Raw genomic sequence first — 18,367 nt, 5'->3', positions numbered from 1 at the left:
GGGTGAATGCAAAAGTTGAACTGGGTTTGAAATGTGAATGTTTGGTTGTAAATATCCCCTCTCTCTCTCTCGCTCCCCCCCCCCAACCTCCCACAACCCCCCCCCCCCCCCGGTCTGTATTCATGCTTTCATCATGGCCCTGCTTCAACAATGCTGTCTCTCTCATGTCCTTCTCCTTCCACTTCTGTGTAGCCTGGTTGCTGCTTCTGAAACTTCAGTGAAGGCCAGAAGTTCTTGCGTCGCTTTAAAAGAAAAAAGAAAAAAATAGAAAGCACAGAAAAAAACATGTTTGACAAGGAAATTCTGTTTGTCAGCCGTAGCTTGTCTCTAGTTGTAAGTGTGGGGCATTTACCTGGATGAGGTAAAGAGGTGACGCAACAGCAGGATGGCAGTTGATGTAGAGAGCAACAAGTATCAGAGCCAAGACTAGCACAAGAGCAGCTGCTAGACCGGCTATCACTCCTGTGTTTGGAAACGCTTCGCTCCAGGTGGAAGAATCTGGCTTCACATCTGTATCAAGAATAAAGATGCAGGATTTAAAACACTGTTTCTTGACTGTAAATGCAAATACAGCTGTGAACTCACCATTGCTTGTCTTAAATATATGATGTTTGGTTTCATCTCAAAGGAGAAATATGTGATTTTATTTCACGAATATAATGTTATTGGGTGAAAAATGGTGTAACAGTGCAATACAAATTATGAGAGAGCTTTATAATGTGGGGGAAATGATGTATCAGATGGACTTGTAAGTGCTTCTCTTTGTTATGTTTTCATGTCTAATTTATGGTGGGGTTTTATCTTTACCTCCGCCAAGGGGGTTATGTTTGTACCCCTGTCCATTTGTTTGTTGGTTAGCTTGTTTCTTTGTAAAGAAGATTACAACAAATATTTAGGAGAGATTAACATGAAACAAATCAAGTGCTCGATCCAGGAATTTTATTCACTATTTTCATTGATTTCCCTTGTAAGACTTTTATGAAAAAACATGCACATCTAGGGGACTGATATCTGCGTGTGAAGCTTAATTTAATTCAAGGGGACTGTTGGGTTTAGATGGAGGCAGACGCTCTAACTACCATTCTCATTTGTTTGTTGGTTTGTATGTTTGTTTGTCTGTCAGCAAGATTACAAAATGATGGGATGGATTATCACAAAGTGAGTAGTCCAGATAAGGGGGACGATTTTTCTCACTTTCTTCAATATTGTGGGATACGAAATTTTTCAACGATTTCTGAGAGAATAATTCATGGACTTGGGCCTTGGCGGAGGTTAGTGCTCTCTGAGTGCCATTCTTGTTGATATACAAACCTTAATGCAGTGGACTTGTATATCCCCTTCAATGGACACTTATATATACAGCGTAATGGGTCAATAAAAGGTAAAGTTGAAAATACTGTACAATGTATTGCACTGATGCAGACAATCAGCTCATCCTCACCATCGCTTTTACAGTCTTTTTGTAGCGGAGTCAAAAATGTCCCGTCCTCGAGTTCTGGTGTGACAGAGGAGCTATCGCCTCTGTTGTAATCTTCACAGGTTGCATCTTTGCTCTGCCCACATAGATTATGATATACATTTATATATTTGAGTCTCAAAAATGGCAAAAACAAGCAGGTATTCATTCGTGATGTCCAGCAGTACCTCTTCCGAACATGCGTAGTCCAACCATTCCTGTCTGTGTCTATCCATGCCATCTGAACACCTGGAACAACACGGGATGAAAAAGTATAATAAGACATTGATCCTGTGCGATATTTACACGGCAGCCGACAGTTTGCCTCACTCACCTCTGGAGCACATGACACCAACTGCAACCTGAGGTCTGGTTGGATGAGAGGCAGCGGTCACAGCTGTCCTGCTGCAGGCAGGCTGAGCGGAGGGAAGAACAAGTTGATGTTGGATCCCTGAAACGAATCTTCTCTGATATTTTGCCAAGGATTTACAAAGACAGGAGTCACTCACTGGGCAGCGCAGTGAACTCAACAGCAGAGTGGTTTGTGATCTTTGTCCTGTCTATCTCAACCCTGTGGTACTCGTAAATGGTCCGCCGCTGGGCCTCTGTGTCAGAGATGTCTCAGATTTACTAAAGATGTTCAAAGAAGCCTTGGATACTGGAATGACTGAGTAGCTAAAAGAACATGCATGACCATTATTTCTGACCTGGTGATTGAGAAGAGTTGGATGAGACCATGAAGGCATCAGACAGGCCTACCTTCACCGGATGCTCAGCTGAACCAATCCTATCTAATGACTGTGGTATCTAGTAAATAGAAATAGAAAGAGAACAATGTCAAAAAGTTGTTATATGCTGCAATGAGCACAAGGGAAATGTGAGCCTCTTACGTTTCTGTAGCTGAACGAGATGGTTCCTGTTTTGTGAAGCGCAGCCTGAAAGGTGAAGGCCCCCTCTGACTCCCTGCCGGAGAGTCTCACCCGCTCCCACTGGACCACAAACACCTCACCTGGAGAGAGCGGCGGTCAAACGCGAGTCAAACCAAAGAAAAGACAGAGGTCGTATCTTACCGTTATCCAGGTATTGCACAGTGGATTCTTTGGAGTGGCTGGGGTCAAAGTTAGCCATTAGAGGTGCGATGTACTGTGTTGTGGTCAGCATACGGTGAGTTATGTCCCCCGTGAAGATAAACCCTGAAAAACGTCCAGATGGGGAAATGTGTAAGGCTCAAGTACCGACCCGTTAACACTGCTTAACACTTTTCCCCTCTAAACATATTCTGGAAAGGTCACTCGAAGACATCTGCTGGAAAAATAAACTGTACCTCCTGTTGCTATGGTAACCTGCCTCAGGTAATGTCCGTAAAAGGGGAAGTCAAACGACAGGGCAACCCGCTGCAAAAAGAAGGGATGGAGGGAATGAGATATTTGAACGGAGATTTCTTATGCAACTTTCATACAATTCACAAACCACAGTCCCTGATGTTGAGGTTATGATGTTGTTATCCTGTCGTGGTAAATATTACGATATTAAATTTAGTTCGCTCAAAGGTCATTTTTATACATTTATAATACTACTCTTGCTCAATAAGTAATTTCATCACATACATATATATATATTCACACATTAAAGTTGCAATTTAAAAAACATCATAATTGTATCAAATCAACTCCTTCTTTGATTCTTGTAGCAGTAACTATTAAGTTTATTTATTTTTCTATCTCCACCAAGGAGATTGTGTCTTTTTTGTTTGTTTGATGGTTGGTTTGTTCACAAAATCCACAGGACAGTGAAAACTTGCTGATAGGATGTGTTATGGGTCATGAAAGAACCCATTCAATTTTAAATCATAATATTGTGACATTGTGAGATGGATGTGGTGCAGATCCAAGTAAAAATCCAGATCTAGTGAATTTAAATGTGGCTTCATGAAGGGGCTGATGGGTCTTGGCAGCGATATGCGCTCGACTGAGTGCAATTCAATTTTTTTTGATTGGATTCAAATTGCCTGCCTGCACGGTGTTGAAGTATACAGAAGAGGAAGAAGTATATGAGCATATCATGTTCACTGTTAACACACAGCCTTGACAGAGGAGATTAAATATTCATATTTTTCACAGTGAACCATTGTTGTCTCCAAATCCCAGTGGGCTGAAAGTATCACTAGATTCAAACCAGGGGCATCCTGGATCTACCACTGAAATATAACCCCTGTACCTGAATTTTTCCCAGTCTGATGTCACTATTTTGCAAAGATCTGAGTAGACACAACTTGGACTCAACTTCACAAAAGCCTTATTATCAGTCTCAAGATCAACAGGCAAATGGAACAAGTAATGCTGCTGGAGCCACTGATGAACACGATCGGCCTTGAGTTCAGCCTTTTTATTTTTCTCTCTAATTTTGTCTGTTTATGGTCGTGTTTTTAAGAACCACTTCTCTGACTGCTGCTTCTCATGGATTGGATGTTGCTACAAAGTGGAGAATCCTGGGCTCTGTGCATCGGTGTTCATCCACTGTGTATGTTCTGTACTAAAGTGAGCTGAGTGTATTGCAACGGTGGCAGGTGTTGAACAACAGAATGGGTTGAGAGCAGGCAGGTGCTGGCAGCCTCTGGCCCGCCTGCAGCTCTTGGCGTGTTCGAACACCTCCCAGTCTCTTAGATCCCCCTGTTTTACTTTACTCTTCAGGTTGATTTCCATCCTGACTTACCCTCACACTGAATGTTATGGAAACATTCAAATGTATTGCACTTCTTTTACAAATGCAAAACCAGCATCTGTCTATGTGTACGTGATTACTGTATGACTGAATTTCACCAAGGACACAGAAAAGAGAACGAGTTCCATTCTGATGCATCTGAACACTGAAACTACTTAATTTCACTAGTTAACTTCCATTAGTTCACTAGTAAAGATCTGGCAGCAATGATGATGCATGAATCACATATATTTAAACTTTTGACTGTCCAAACGAAATCCAAGATTTCCAATCTTTATTAAAGTAACTATTTTCTCTTTAATTAAGCAGGGGGCATCCAGATTTGAACTGGAGACCTCTTGATCTGCAGTCAAATGCTCTACCACTGAGCTATACCCCCTCATATCATGTGGCAAAAATGGTCTGCTGTGAATACAAATTTCAATGTAATTATCAAGTTAAACAACAGAATGTATTTATATCTTTGTTTATGCTTCAGTTTGAATTATTTCCCTTTTCTTCTTATTTACAAAACTTTTTAAGGAATTTTGACTTGAGTACTTAATATGCTGCGTACTCATATGTTCTGTTTTTGCGTACTTATATGTTCTGTCTACTTATATGTTTGAAACGGGGATCATAGATACATTTATTGTCAATCCTGTCTATGTCCTGCACATATGGCAGAATTGAGCATAAAGCTGACTTTGACTCTGAAAATGCACATGTGTATTTAAAAACATGATATTGTGATAAAACCACACACGATAGACCTCACTGTTTGCACTAGGTCGCACTAAACTGAACCACTCCGCCCAAGAGTGGCTTTAAAAACAGTCGTCACACAAGCAGAGCAGCTTCCAGGCTGCGTGTTTCCGTCAGCCGGGGGAACCTAGAGTTGAACCAGGGAACCTCTTGATCCACAGTGACATCTCGCTGCCTGGCCTCATACATTACCATAGAGAGGATAAACATGTATAAATGACTTAGAGAACCCTTTAAAAACAATTCAATCAAAAGTCCTGGATGGTCTCCTGTGAGTTTTAAGACATGGTAACTGTGTACTTGCACTTTAACACTGTCTCAAAGATCATTGGAAAAATAGATTTTGCTATCAAAACAGTACATTTGCACGCTGGCCTGTGTGAGCTGCTTGGTTTGGCTTCCGTCAAATCTTTGATCAGATTGATGAAAGGCGAGTTCATCCAACATTCTTTTCCAGTACAGTGGATCACTTCAGAGACTACAAGTAGAGACATTTTATACATAGCAGGGGGTTCACATCCGAGACGTCTTGATCTTACAAATGACCATATGCATAAATATCTCTTAGAAAGTCAATCGTCAAGTGGATCAATTTGTTTTTTTGAGAAGGACAGGGAAAAATTCTTAATAGCAAACGGGATTGTGGGGAAGATGAACCCTTTCACATGAAGCAGGGGGCACCCAGATTTGAACTAGGGACCTCTTGACCTGCAGCCAAATGCTCTACCACTGAGCTATACCCCCGACTAGATACTAAGGATGCATTGTTATTAATCAACTTGTTAATAATGTTGAGAAAATATAGATAAGACAACAAAGAAAGAAATGTATTGTTTAACCTGTAAATCAGGTTAAAACCTCTCCTGTTTTGATGATTTTCTTTTGCAGTGTAATTCTCTACCTGAGTAAGTCAAGTGCTTTCATATTGATGTTTCTGAATACAAAATTTCTTGCATAGTTATATTAAAATCTGTAAAGAGATCTGATGATGAATTCTGCTTGAACAATAACTTTTTGATTATTGAAGCAGGGGACACCCAAAGTTAAACTAGAGATCTCTTAATCTGCATTGAAATGCTCTATGGCTGAGCTCCACCCGCTATGAATCACATATTTCATAGTTTATGTTGTTTCCAAACAAATTTAAACCCGCAATTAAGGATGAATCCTTTCCTGGTTTGTTCTACACATAAAATATGTGAGCACAAATTGGCAATCATGAAATATCTCCAGTTTTGTGCATATCTCACATTGGACATTGGAAACATTATTAACCCAGCATGTTTAAATATTTCTATGTAAAAGCTTGAAAACTGCTATGTCTAAATAAGCCACTTGGATTCAACCCCCTACCTCCATCATGACTTTAGAAAGTGAATAATAAAGATTACAATTCAAAACATTCAATAATGATATTTCACTGGTGTAGTGCATGCTGCATGCACAAGAGGGAGACAGCCTGATTTGAACTGAGGGGCTCTTCATATTCAGACAAGTGCCCTGCCTCTAAGATATACACCCTTTAAATCCTGCCTTCCACTGTTTATTCACTGAATAAAATTGTTTAAATACATTTAGAAACCTGTGAAATCGCTTGTTACCTCAGTGTCAGATTGATCATCTCCTCCATCTCTTACCTCTGTTTCAGACTGATTTCCATCCTGACCTGTACTCATACACAATGTTACTTTAAAAAAGAATAAAAAACGTTCAAATGGTAAACGCCCTGCTTTTATATAAATCTTTTCTGTTCTTGATGACCACTCAAAGAGCTTTACAGTTTTCCATTCACCTGTTCACACACATTCATAATGTTCATCTATGGGTAGCACTTTTTTATCTGAGGGGCCATTGAGGGGTTCAGCATCACGCCTTGGGACACTTCGGCATGCAGATGAGGAAGACTGGGATTGAACCACCAATCTTCTGGTTGGAGGACGGCTGCTCTACTCAACCACAGCCGCCCAAAACACAGTACAAATGCAGTTTAATTATCTGTCTGGTTGCATGTAGATACTTAAAATTACATATCAAGTATATTCTTACTGATGCGACCGTACACAGAAATTCTTCTCTGTCTGCAGAGAATTTCACTATGAATGAACTTAAGCAGGGGGCACCCAGATTTGAACTGAGGACCTCTAGATCTGCAGTCAAATGCTCTACCACTGAGCTATACCCCCAATGAGAATACTACAAAGTGTTTTTTGCAATCTGCTAGTAAATCATTTTGAATATAAAGTATAAACGAAGACAACGAAAAGAAAATGTACTAACTTTAGTTACTTTTTAAGACTTTCTGTCTTTACACATACTATCACATCTGAACACAGAAATCTATGGTTACTTTCATTCAAATCTGATGGGCTACAAACATGTTTAATGAATTATTGATATTAAACATGTTACTGTACAACGGAGATCATCCAAGACTTTCGATCATATTTGAATAATTAGTATCTGCTTTTTAAAATAGAGGGCAGCTCAGGGCACTCAGATTTGAACTTGGGATCCTCTTGATGTACAGTGAAAAGCTCCACCAATGAGTTTATACCCCTTCACATTATGGATTGAAAATAGTTTGGTACACAGCCTTGTGAGTTAATCCATTTATATATTCAGTCAGGTTCCAGGCTGGATTATAATCATATCTGCCAGTCCTGCTCCTGAGAAAGAACTCAGACTATCTTAATATAAGTCACCATGCATGATGTTTTCAGAGCCTCTTGGACCACTCAGATTTACATTGGTTTTAAAAGCATGAGTAATGAGAAATGGCTCTTGTTGTTGGCCTGGAAAATTAGAAAATTAGAAAAACCAATTTAGCTACTCAAAAAAGAGTGCATGTGTTTTTGTTGTGTGTGAGAAACTTACCACAGCTTGTTTGTAAGAATTTGACAGAATCCCATGGACTCTAACTTGGCCGTGCCGTACGTCACTCATGTCTACCCATAGTTCCTGTGTGCGCTGGTCCTCAGGGCCAAAGTTACGCCATGTGTAATATTTGCCAGAATCCTCCTTCCAGACAGAAAAACACAGGAGGATCAGAGGCTGCGATGGTGTGACCGCATTCAGAGAGCGTGTCATACAGTCATTAAGAGTTCACTGTGAGCACAGTTTCATCTTTTGCTGTCACACGCGTCTCGAAGTGAGTGGAAAAAAGTAATGTTTACTTTCCAAAAGAGGGCAGTGTTTGACTCCAACCAAAACAAATAGAACTTGTCAAAAGGCAAAAACATAATAAACGCCACAAACCATTACAGTCAATGGAAACACTGTGGTGCAACCAGGGTGCAACACTCACCACTACGCGTGTCATGTTGTCTGGCAGAGTGTCAATGGTTAGTCCTCCACCCAAGACTGCCCTGCTTATCATGGACTGGCCTGGGGACGACCTCTGAACTCTGTGAGGATGACCTTCCCCTCCAGTTGACTCTTCACGAGCCTGTGAGGTCACACTGTACCGATCATCTGTCAGAAAAATCACGAGCATCGGGTTAGCAATGCTGTTCTGCTCATTATGTAAAATGACGATATACTCAATTGTATTTTATGTTCTGAAACACAAAATCCACTGATTCTCACTCATTTATATAAAACTTATTTAAAAACCACACACTGTTGAGAAACATTTCAGAGGCCAAATACTTTCTCACTCATGAGACTGATGTTTACAGCTGCAGGCTCAGCGCTGGGTTTTGTCAGCATAACGAGGCATAACATTTTGCTTTTGAAATCGTCGGCCGCAGCCTTGTCAGTTTAAACCATTGTTGAATGAAGTCAGAAACTATACAATAAACATTAGTGGCGCTCAGAAGCAGCTGTCAGATCCTAAAAATAATGTAAACCATATTTGGTGAGAAACCGGGACGTTTTGGCTCTTTTCTCAAACCACATATCCAAAGAATAGAACAGAGCTTATGAGGCAAAGCCACACTGACGCTTGGGGTTCCTTTTCTAGAAGATAGGAGTTTATGATTTGTGTTGAAAAAAGGCATGTCTGCTGGTACATTTATACCGAGTCCTTAGGCATGGGCCACCTGGGTGGTCGCCTGCACAAGCAGCCAGAGGAGCCCAAATAGGAGAAAGAGGAGAAATATTTTGTAATAACTCCAGATCTACTAACAGTCGGTCACTGAGGATTCCAGAAGTCTGCAATAATAGTAAAACTCAATTACTCATATTTAGCTTCCACAAAACAATTGTTGCTTCACTCTTTTACAAACACCTGATAAAGTTAGCAGTTGTGCTGAACATTTTCAGTCATGCTTCTTCTCTTTCACGAGCCAATTGATAAAAAGAATTGTCTGCTCATAATGAGATTAAAGAATTCCTAAATAAAGACAACCGTATAATATAAGCATGGCAAGAAATAGACATGAATAAATTATATCCTAAAAATGATTCAAATCAAACTGAACAGCAGACAGGAGATCTATCTAACAAATTTAAACTATTAAAACAATACAAAATACTCGTTATGCAGGATTGTCCTTTTCAATATGTATTATATCATTTATTAATTAAATGTATTTTAATTTAAATGTTATTGTTTAAAAAAATATTTCATTCTTATTTGTTGACAATTTCTCTATCTATTAATCTATATCTTTATATATATACATATATAGATATATGAGTCTATTTGTATGTTTATGATATCTATCTATATGTCTTTCTATCGGTCGTGGTTTCTTTTTGTATTAAGGTAATTGGTTGGTGGTTTTAGGTAGATTACGGGACAGCCTGGTGACGTCACAGGTGGACTATATAAACCCTGGCGCAGCAGCTTCCGGGTGCGGGGTGTCATTTCTAACCCTAAATCAGCGCGGCCTCCTGTACTTGACGTTCGCTGTTTTCTTTTCTCTGGCTTTCAGGGAACTACAGGAGGTTTGTTGTTCTCCGGATAGACACGTCTACCACCTAGACGCTCTGAAAAAAAAAAAAAAGCCAAGATGGTCACTCCGCCTCGTTCAGTGTCCCGACAGAAGCACCGTGAACTTGCCGCCGTGGTCAGCCCGGCTGCCGCGAAGAGTTGGTCTCTGCTGCTCCGGTGTCTTCGTGTCGGGAGTCTGCCCCAAACTGAGCAGAGCAAACCTGAGCAGGGCGACTCTGCCACATCTGCAGTGGTGTGGCCAGGAAGCCCCGGCTCACACACATGCAGACATGTCAGCTAACTGTTTTCAGCCTCTCCCCTCACTTTGCGACTAGCTTGGTTCTCAGCGTATGCTAACGCCAGCTAGCTTCCATCTCTGCCCATTGAGTTCCACTAATCACCACACACCCAGTCCCTCCAGCTGCCGGAGTACTGGCACATGCTGTGGTGAAGGTGGAGTATACCAGTGATTTGTATTTAATCTAAGATCAGCAGATTAAGTGAGCTAGAGCTTTCGTGAGCATTAACGCGAAAAACGTGTGTAATTTGATCGGGGCTTGTGTGTTAGCTGCTGCTGCTCACCTGACACCAGGCCAGACACCTGACTGCATGCTAACACCCTCAAACATATCCCTTCTCTCTAGACCTGGATGACTGGGTGATGCATCAAAGAGGCGATGAGAAGAAAGTTAAATATGTACTACTGACTGATCGTTCCAGTCATTTGTTTTAAAATACCCTCTCAATTGAGAATATTCATTTATTTCCCCAAATTTTCTATGACAGTAAACCTAACATGATTTTTTTTAAGTGCATATTGTATGATTGTTTTTGATATACAACCATATTTAACTTCCACTTTTATCGTCAATCACTGAGGAACTGAGCCCATACCTCTGCTAAGGGCCAACAGTTCCCTACAATCAAGTTGCACCAAAACAGATATCCGTTCCCTTGAAGTCGATTTTTTTTTTTATTAAGATCCATGTATGAGAAGTCAATGAAAGTGTTCCAATGCTAAATAGTGATACTAAAAATCCTGTATTTGCCCCGTGATCTGAATCCGAAACTACATTTAATTCTTCCCTGAGCCTTACCTCATCCTTTCACCAGGATTCGTGGAAAATACGTCAAATGCAGATGAAAACATGAACTCTTTGGTGGAGATGACAATGAAGGCCTTGAAACTTGATTTTGATTGTCTCCCTCAAGATATAAAACCCCACCAGAATCAGTATTGTTCTGCCAAGTGGTTCAGATTTCTAATTCTAATGTGAAGTTAATCAAATTTTGCGAGTCAACCTGGGACTTCCAGGGCCCCTGCACAGTTGCCTGCTTAGCCCAGTAGGTAATTCAACTGTGTGTTGTAGGTTTGTCTTGGTCACATTTTAAAATACCTATTTAAAATTTTGAAACGGTTTCTCAGTGACATGGCTGAGATTACCAAATGTTGGCAGCACAGTGTTTTTATTAGTTTCTGATGGAGGATGGGTGTGTTCAGCACTTATTGCAAAAGAATAAAACATGTCAGACTTGGTAAAGATGGGTGAGGAGAAAGGTATTTAAAGCCTGTGGGTGCACGCTCAATAAAATGTTTGTGATAAAGCCAAGAATTTCGGTTTGCAAAACCTTTTAAATTTCATTTAACTTGAAGGCAAAGCTCACAGTTATGGCAGTAAAAAGCAAACTCACAATATATCATGAGGTGTCTTCAGTGTTGGTCTTGACCACCTGAACTCTGCTTTTTCAAGAGAACAGCAGAGAACTTTTTTACTAGGACATGTTGATGAGAAAACTAACAGACAACATCTTAATCCTTCCTTACAGCAGTCCGCAGATGCTCATTGTAAAACAGTGAGCATTTGAGGCAGGGGGCCTCAGCTGCATTTCGGAGCATTGGTCTTTAATAAAAACCTGGATAAACAACCAGAAAACAAATTTCAGATTGTTAAATTTGATATATTCAATTTGGCCACATTTTCTTGAACCACTAAACAACATCCTCTGGGCACCCAGACCAGCTCCTCCTACACCAGGGAAAAGTTAGTTGACGTTGGTTTGCAGCCAGCATTTCTGCCCTGTGTGTGGGAGGGAAACACAGGCCTGACGGTCCCTCAGCTTTGTCGTCATGCCAAACCCCCAGAGTTCCGACTGTGCAGGGACATTGGTTGGAGAGGCCTGGTTTAACCATTACTCTGCATTCACGCCATTAACACTGATGTCTCATGCGTCATATAACAAGGCTCTGAGGTGACAACCCTAATGCCTTGACCTCATTGGGCGCTCATTCTATTTGTCCGCTAGTCCCCCCAACGCCCTTTGATTTAATTAGGGAGTGCGTCAATGCATTCATGGCGGCTCATTCATTAAACACTTAATGTGTGATTGTAGAGCACCGGATCCACCCTGTTATGGCATCTATGAGGTAAGAGGAGAAACATTGTTTGCAGTGCTGCAGATAAACATTCTCTGGTTTATAGAAGCTGAGATGGGAGTAGACGTCAAATGTGGATTTACGGCTTATGATATCTACTCAGGTCATCGCTTTGTCTGCCAGTTGTATTGAAATCACTGGCAGGTGACCAAAAACAGTGATATTGTATAAACTGACAATAGGTTTACTCATCAAATCCCATATGAATGATTCACTGGATCACACCTCGTCCATATTCAGCCCCTACTGCTGAGCATCGTGTAACAATTTGTACAAAAAATTACAATGAAGAAAATAAAACTCACCTTTAAACTTACATACGACTTGATAAAGCAGTGTACACTTTATTGTAATGGTTTTCATAGTAATACCTGAACCATTTACTGTAAATACAGATGGACGACCTGCCTGCTCCTCAAAAGTGAAGCCAAAGAGCTTCAATCGCCACGTGGTGGCTGGCTGCAGTAATGGTCATAAATCTTCCATTTTTGATGAACCAACCTACAAATTCATAGTACATGTCAAATACATTTTTTCTCAAGTAAAAAAAAAGCCGAAGTGAAGCCAAATCATCTAGATCCCCTGGCTCCTCCATGTTAGCAGATGGAACATGGACAAAAGTATAAAGTATATGTTAAATCATTTTTTCTCCAAGATGATTCCTATCATTTTTAGGTAGTTTTCATCAGACTGATGTCTGTTCAAATGTTCATTTCTCTTCTAAGTTTGATGTTGATTAGTTATTTATGAAATAAAAACATGAATGACAAATGAGGCTGACTCATGATTGGTCGCATGTGTGTATCGGAACAAACAGGTCGTCCTCTGACCGCGCAAGATGGCAGCGTTCTTCTCTGGTATAATTTGGCTTCATTTCTAGATAGTGGGAGGAAGTGGAGACACGTTGTATAATTCGGACAGACAGTCTCCGGTCTGAACTTTCATTGGTTTTCAAAGTAGAAATACTGTATCGATAGTCTCAACAACGCTGGTATCCTTATTGTAAAAGGTTAACCTTTTTAAGCTTGTTAATTCAGTGGTGAAACAAGAAACATAATTGACTTGTGCAAAAATACTTCCACATTCATGTAAAAGTAAAAATCCTGCCTTAAAAATACTAGAAATAAAGTGCTCATTTTGTCTTTTGTTGCAATGAACATTAATTCAATAATACAAATTATTGTTATGTCTCTGCTCTCACAGGGTGCTACATAAACAAAGTATTTACTTACTGAAAAATCCTTTCCAAAAACCCAGAGGGAGAACACTGCAGCAGAATACCAAAGTGATGATCAATATCTTCTTTTCGGACAAAGAACAGGGATGGTGCCTTGGTTGGAAGACAATGCCTAAACATATTGAATGGACCCTCTCACGCTTAGCTGATAGTGGACACGGATGAGGTTTGTGCTGAATTCAATTTACACTTGAAACAACTTATTTAAGGGTGAAAAGTCAAGAAAAAAGTCTCCGGTTATATTAAACAGGAACATTGTTTCCCAAGTAAAGGCAGTAGAGAGGCCAGTTGTTTAGTTACAAGAACTGACCTCTCTCCTCTCTTTCCCAAACCACGACGTTTAGCTGTCTTTTTCTGTGAGTGGTCAGCTCAGAGCGGTATGAGAGGACACACCCTTCCTGAGCGAGGCTGCAGCAGTTGGCACCGACGCCTCCACATCAGCCACAATAAACATGTATAGTTCATCTCAAAGTTTATATTTCAACCCAATACATTTCATCCAATTAAACATTTTGTGTTGAAATTTAAAGTACTTCAAAAGATCACATGGCTCCAAACTGAATATCTCATCTGAGCTGCTGATATAACAGCATAACACTTGGAATTTTTCAAATGACAAAAACAATTAGGATCATTCACGAGACACTGAACAAGTTACATTTCATGATAAAATGTAAAAACGAGAGACATTTCAAATTTTGGTCCAAATCTTGTAAAGAAAACACGGGAGCACTGATTTTGTTATAAAGTTGTTGTTTCTGCTTATTTTTGTCTGATAAGAGAAATGAAGGAGTATTGACCAAAATCATTTCACATGCAAATCCTCCAAATTACCGCATAATTCCAAATAAATTGCTAAATTGTTGGCAGATAAAAGCGTTTGTACTTGCTCTTTACTCCTAAAGTCAACTTGGACCTAACCTTTTATAAAATAAAGAGTCAATCTGGAATCCATGGACCACTTACCATGATTAAATCTTACACAACCCTTTTCTTCCTCCTATGTTTTTCATTCTTGCAGCTCCAACATGTCTGGAGCAACTTCAGGCAATTTGTTAAGCAAACTTCTCAGCCGGACGAGAAACGAGAGGCCAAACACTGAGGTCATCGCCGGGCACACAATTGAATCTTGGCCCATGGGGGCTCTGTGTTTTTACAGTCTGGTTAGAGTCAGAGAACTCCCTCAGGACCAAAGGTTTCAAAACTGACCAATTTATGAAGTTGTGTGACGAAGCAGATAAGAGCAATTGGGTGATGGACAGGAAGGTATGTCGGGTCAATATTTCCAGCTGACCTCTGATTTTGCACTTGTCAGATGAATTTTATGCTATTTCATCTGAAATACATGTCTCCCTCAGCGGAATGTGTCTCCTTAACTCACGATAAGGACTGAATCATTTCATATTTTGATCCAGTTATAAATATAACGTTTTATATAATCATGAACCTGATAAATTCCAACTTCATATTCACACACACCGACCATTTAAAGTTATAAATCCCCTATGGGGTGTATGAGGAGGCACAAGAGAAGTTTGTGAGTAAATTTCCTCAAAATATGAAAAGTCTACAAAATGTAATACAAACATGATAAAGTCCTGTGTTACATTCTGAATCTCTCCACTTCCTAAAATATCTCTTTACATTTATAAAACACTATACATGGCAGCTGATGCAAACAATAACTCCCTCAACACTCTAGCAGGGAGGCAAGAGGAAAACAAACTCCAGATCTACACAACTCTTGAGACGAGCTGTTTGCGGACTGTTGTTCAGACTCACATGCTTGTGGAATCGGGTGTTTTTATTGTACACTTTATTGTAAACTAGGTCATTCACTTTAGTGTGTAACATATAAAGAGCATGGAATGCCCATTTGCTACCCCACAAAGATTCCTCCTCGGTTTCTGTGGTTAAGTTAAAATAGCAGCGAGGCTCAGACACAGTATTCATGTAAAAATAGATGAAAAAGAACTTTTTAATTGCAGGACTAATGTGTGAGCTAATTAATAAAGTTTAGTTGCAGAGGTTTCACGGCATTTAATAAACAATGTAATTAAAATATTAGGTGGAGAGGCTGGAATTGATGTAGTTAGTAAGATGTTAGTAAGTAAGATGAAGTGATGATGGAGGAAAAAACCCCGCTCACCTGTTTGCTGTTGATCTGCAGCTGGCTCTGTTTGTGGGAGACCGAGGAGCAGCATCACTAAGCCGAACCACATCATGGGCAGAAACAGATTTAAAACAAAGTCAAATTGAATAAAAGCTTTGTCTTCGCTCCTTTCTTCTTCCTCTTTGCAAAAACACTTTTGTCCAAAGCCCACTTCCATCCGCCGCCCTCTACCTCCCCTCCCAATGTTGCCCTCTCACACACACCACCCCGTTTCTAAGCACGCCCTTTCTCTCCTCCTCGTTGCTGTCCGTCTGTTGCCATGGGGATTGCAGAGACACAAGGATCAGCTGATGAGGCTTTGGAGCAGCTCGGCGAAAGTTGATCCTGCTTCTCTTTAGTTTTTCCTTGGGTTTCTATCTTCTTTCCATCCACGGTGTCTTTCTCTGTTTGGGATTCCAGAAAGCATGCTGTGTGATGAAGGTGTAAATGGGATCATCTAGTCGGGAGCAGCAGCAGAATGGCGCCCCCTTCTGTCCAAACAGCTGCAAAGACAGAAAGAGATCTGCCGTCTGAGTTTAGACATGAATATGGATGCTGCCAACGCCAGTCCTTAAATCTGTAGTAATTATGATGTTTCATATTTCATGTCAAGACTGTTTATAGCTCCTCAAAACACTGAGCATACTTCCACACAACAACATCGTGTTGTTGTCCCCATGGAACAGAAGAGTCCCTCTGTTGCAAGTTTTTCCTGAACGCAAAAAGGTAAATAAATAAAAGCTGTGTTGTTTATGAAGTGTAAAGCTGACAGAAAGAAAGATTTACAAGGACTGTGGCTCTTTGTCTGTGCCACAGCCTTCATTGTTTTGTATCTGCTGTTGGAACAAACATGGGGTCCTTATGGCTGCTTGACTCACAGATGGAAAGGCAATCAGTGCCCCATCCAATAACCCAGACCTAACACACAGGGCGCACAGTGCCACAGCAGCAGGCGGGAACTGTCCCACAGAGAGGGGGAGATGGAGGTGTGGGCGAAGTGTTTGAGTCCACAAAATACTTCTGAAGTTTCAGGGGTAAACAGCGTTGACGCCAGATCCAATACAATACAGTAACATGGTGACCAAAGCTTCAGACGGAAAAAAAACAACAACAGAATATCACACCACATGGCTCCATACTGCTCGTGTGGTGTCATTCAAGGGTCCATAAGCACTGACATTCAGATCAAAATACTGTTTACCCCTGAAACTATCCCTTTATGTTTCTCCTTACTGTACATAAAGTTAGGATCAAGCCAATATTATGCACAGCAACAACACAGGAAGACAAGTGTATGAAGAAAATATATATTTGTCCTTTTGGTGAAAGAAAGTGTAGCTTAATGTAGTGAATGTCCAGAAATTACTTTCAAATTACTTACTTAGTGACTTCAGAATCAGAATCAGTAGGTTTACACCTACCTGGAATATTCTTTGGTAAAAAAGGTGCATACATTGAACATAAAACGTAAAACACAATAAGTACTACAAAAACACAATAAGTACTTCACATAAGAAAGAAATAACTATACATAAAACAAACAAAACAAAATAAATACAAGATATAAATGCAAAACAGGAGAGAATGAGGATGTGCAATGTGCAATATACTGTAGTGTGTGTTAATGTAACACAGAATTGAGGCGTGGAGGCAGAATAAGAGTCAAAGACCTTATTGATAAGGCCAGTTGCAGCCGGGAAGAAGCTGGTCTTGTGGCGGGAGGTTTTGGTCCTGATGGCCCGCAGCCTCCTGCCGGAGGGAAGAACCTCAAAGAGTTTGTGACCCGGGTGGGAATACGCACTCTTCCTCCAGTATTACAACAAGCCCTCTATTATCATGTGATAAAAGCTACAAGATAAGTTTGTGATTCAATTTCCTTAAAATCAGAAAAAAAAGACTTGTGACTCTCTCCACTTCCTAAAATATCCATCCACATTTATACAGAACTATGGCAGCTGAAGAATAATACGGCATTTTCATATTCCTATTTTCTGAAAATGAGTTGTTTTTTACTTACTGTGCATAAAGCTAGGATCACTTTCAATCAGGTGTACTGAAGAGGTGATTCCAGGTTAAAACCATTTTTGTACATAGCAACCACAAAGGGTGACACTGTTACAAAGAGAATACTATTTGTACTCTTGAAGATGAGTTACAAGGGCGTGAAGCTTGATATAAAGAGAATGACTCAATTAACCTAATGAGTCTCTCTCCAGCATTACAAGCCCTCATATTATCCTGATCATAGATTGAAATGGTGATTATGGGTGGAACTTTTTCCCCTCCTTGCGTTAACAATAGCTTAATGACGTGGTTTCCTGTTTTTACCTTGACGATCTGGTGACCTTTAATCATGCATATTAGCAGGAAGAGGCATCAGTGCTGGAACTTAATGTATCAGAAATACTTTATAATACTGTTCGCTGCTTTTCACTGAATTGTACTGCATTGTCTGGAGCCAGGAGTTTTGGCCCTCTGGCCTTCAACATCTGACCCGTATATTTTGAAAAAATAGTTTGGATTGCTATGCAAAGGTGTATATTGGTTTCTGTAACCTGGCAGCTCTTTTGTTTGTGGTTCTTATCTGTGTTTTACTTTGTGATGATATTTCCTAATTTTTGTTTAGTAAAAAAGTTAAAATAGCATAAATAAAATGATAGATTGCTGATCAGTGTAGTCAATATCGAAGGATATGTCTGTATTTATTTTAACTAATTATTTCCTTATTATTTTACTTATAGTTAAAG

General features: G+C 40.1%; 1 protein-coding gene and 3 non-coding genes across 4 annotated transcripts; all 4 read right to left on the bottom strand.

The window, feature by feature from the left end:
* Positions 1 to 107: 107 nt before the first annotated feature.
* On the bottom strand, positions 108 to 15,877 carry LOC133970431 (plexin domain-containing protein 1-like). Its single transcript, XM_062407246.1, has 14 exons — positions 15,618 to 15,877; positions 8,226 to 8,392; positions 7,796 to 7,939; positions 2,781 to 2,850; positions 2,527 to 2,649; positions 2,347 to 2,465; positions 2,164 to 2,263; positions 1,966 to 2,061; positions 1,791 to 1,872; positions 1,645 to 1,705; positions 1,442 to 1,553; positions 586 to 621; positions 353 to 510; positions 108 to 242 (listed from the first exon to the last, which is right to left on the bottom strand). The coding sequence occupies exons 1-14, from the start codon at positions 15,796 to 15,798 to the stop codon at positions 132 to 134; spliced, it is 1,560 nt and encodes a 519-aa protein (XP_062263230.1). The 5' UTR covers positions 15,799 to 15,877; the 3' UTR covers positions 108 to 131.
* On the bottom strand, positions 4,485 to 4,556 carry trnac-gca (transfer RNA cysteine (anticodon GCA)). The gene has a single exon. It is a non-coding gene; the product is annotated as a tRNA-Cys (tRNA).
* Positions 5,594 to 5,665, bottom strand: trnac-gca (transfer RNA cysteine (anticodon GCA)). The gene has a single exon. It is a non-coding gene; the product is annotated as a tRNA-Cys (tRNA).
* Positions 7,033 to 7,104, bottom strand: trnac-gca (transfer RNA cysteine (anticodon GCA)). The gene has a single exon. It is a non-coding gene; the product is annotated as a tRNA-Cys (tRNA).
* Positions 15,878 to 18,367: the final 2,490 nt, after the last annotated feature.

The sequence above is a fragment of the Platichthys flesus genome, chromosome 16, assembly GCF_949316205.1.
Source record: "Platichthys flesus chromosome 16, fPlaFle2.1, whole genome shotgun sequence".
Lineage (NCBI taxonomy): Eukaryota > Metazoa > Chordata > Actinopteri > Pleuronectiformes > Pleuronectidae > Platichthys > Platichthys flesus.
Note: the sequence above shows the minus strand (reverse complement) of the source record. Positions and strands in the feature narration are given on the sequence as shown.

Excerpts from the sequence above, each read along its gene's own strand:
- LOC133970431 (XM_062407246.1), bottom strand. The coding sequence starts at position 15,798 with ATGGAAGTGGGCTTTGGACAAAAGTGTTTTTGCAAAGAGGAAGAAGAA. Across the intron at positions 8,393-15,617 it reads TGCAGATCAACAGCAAACAG|ATGATCGGTACAGTGTGACC; the intron begins GTGAGCGGGGTT and ends TTTTTCTGACAG. Across the intron at positions 243-352 it reads CACCTCTTTACCTCATCCAG|CGACGCAAGAACTTCTGGCC; the intron begins GTAAATGCCCCA and ends TTTCTTTTAAAG.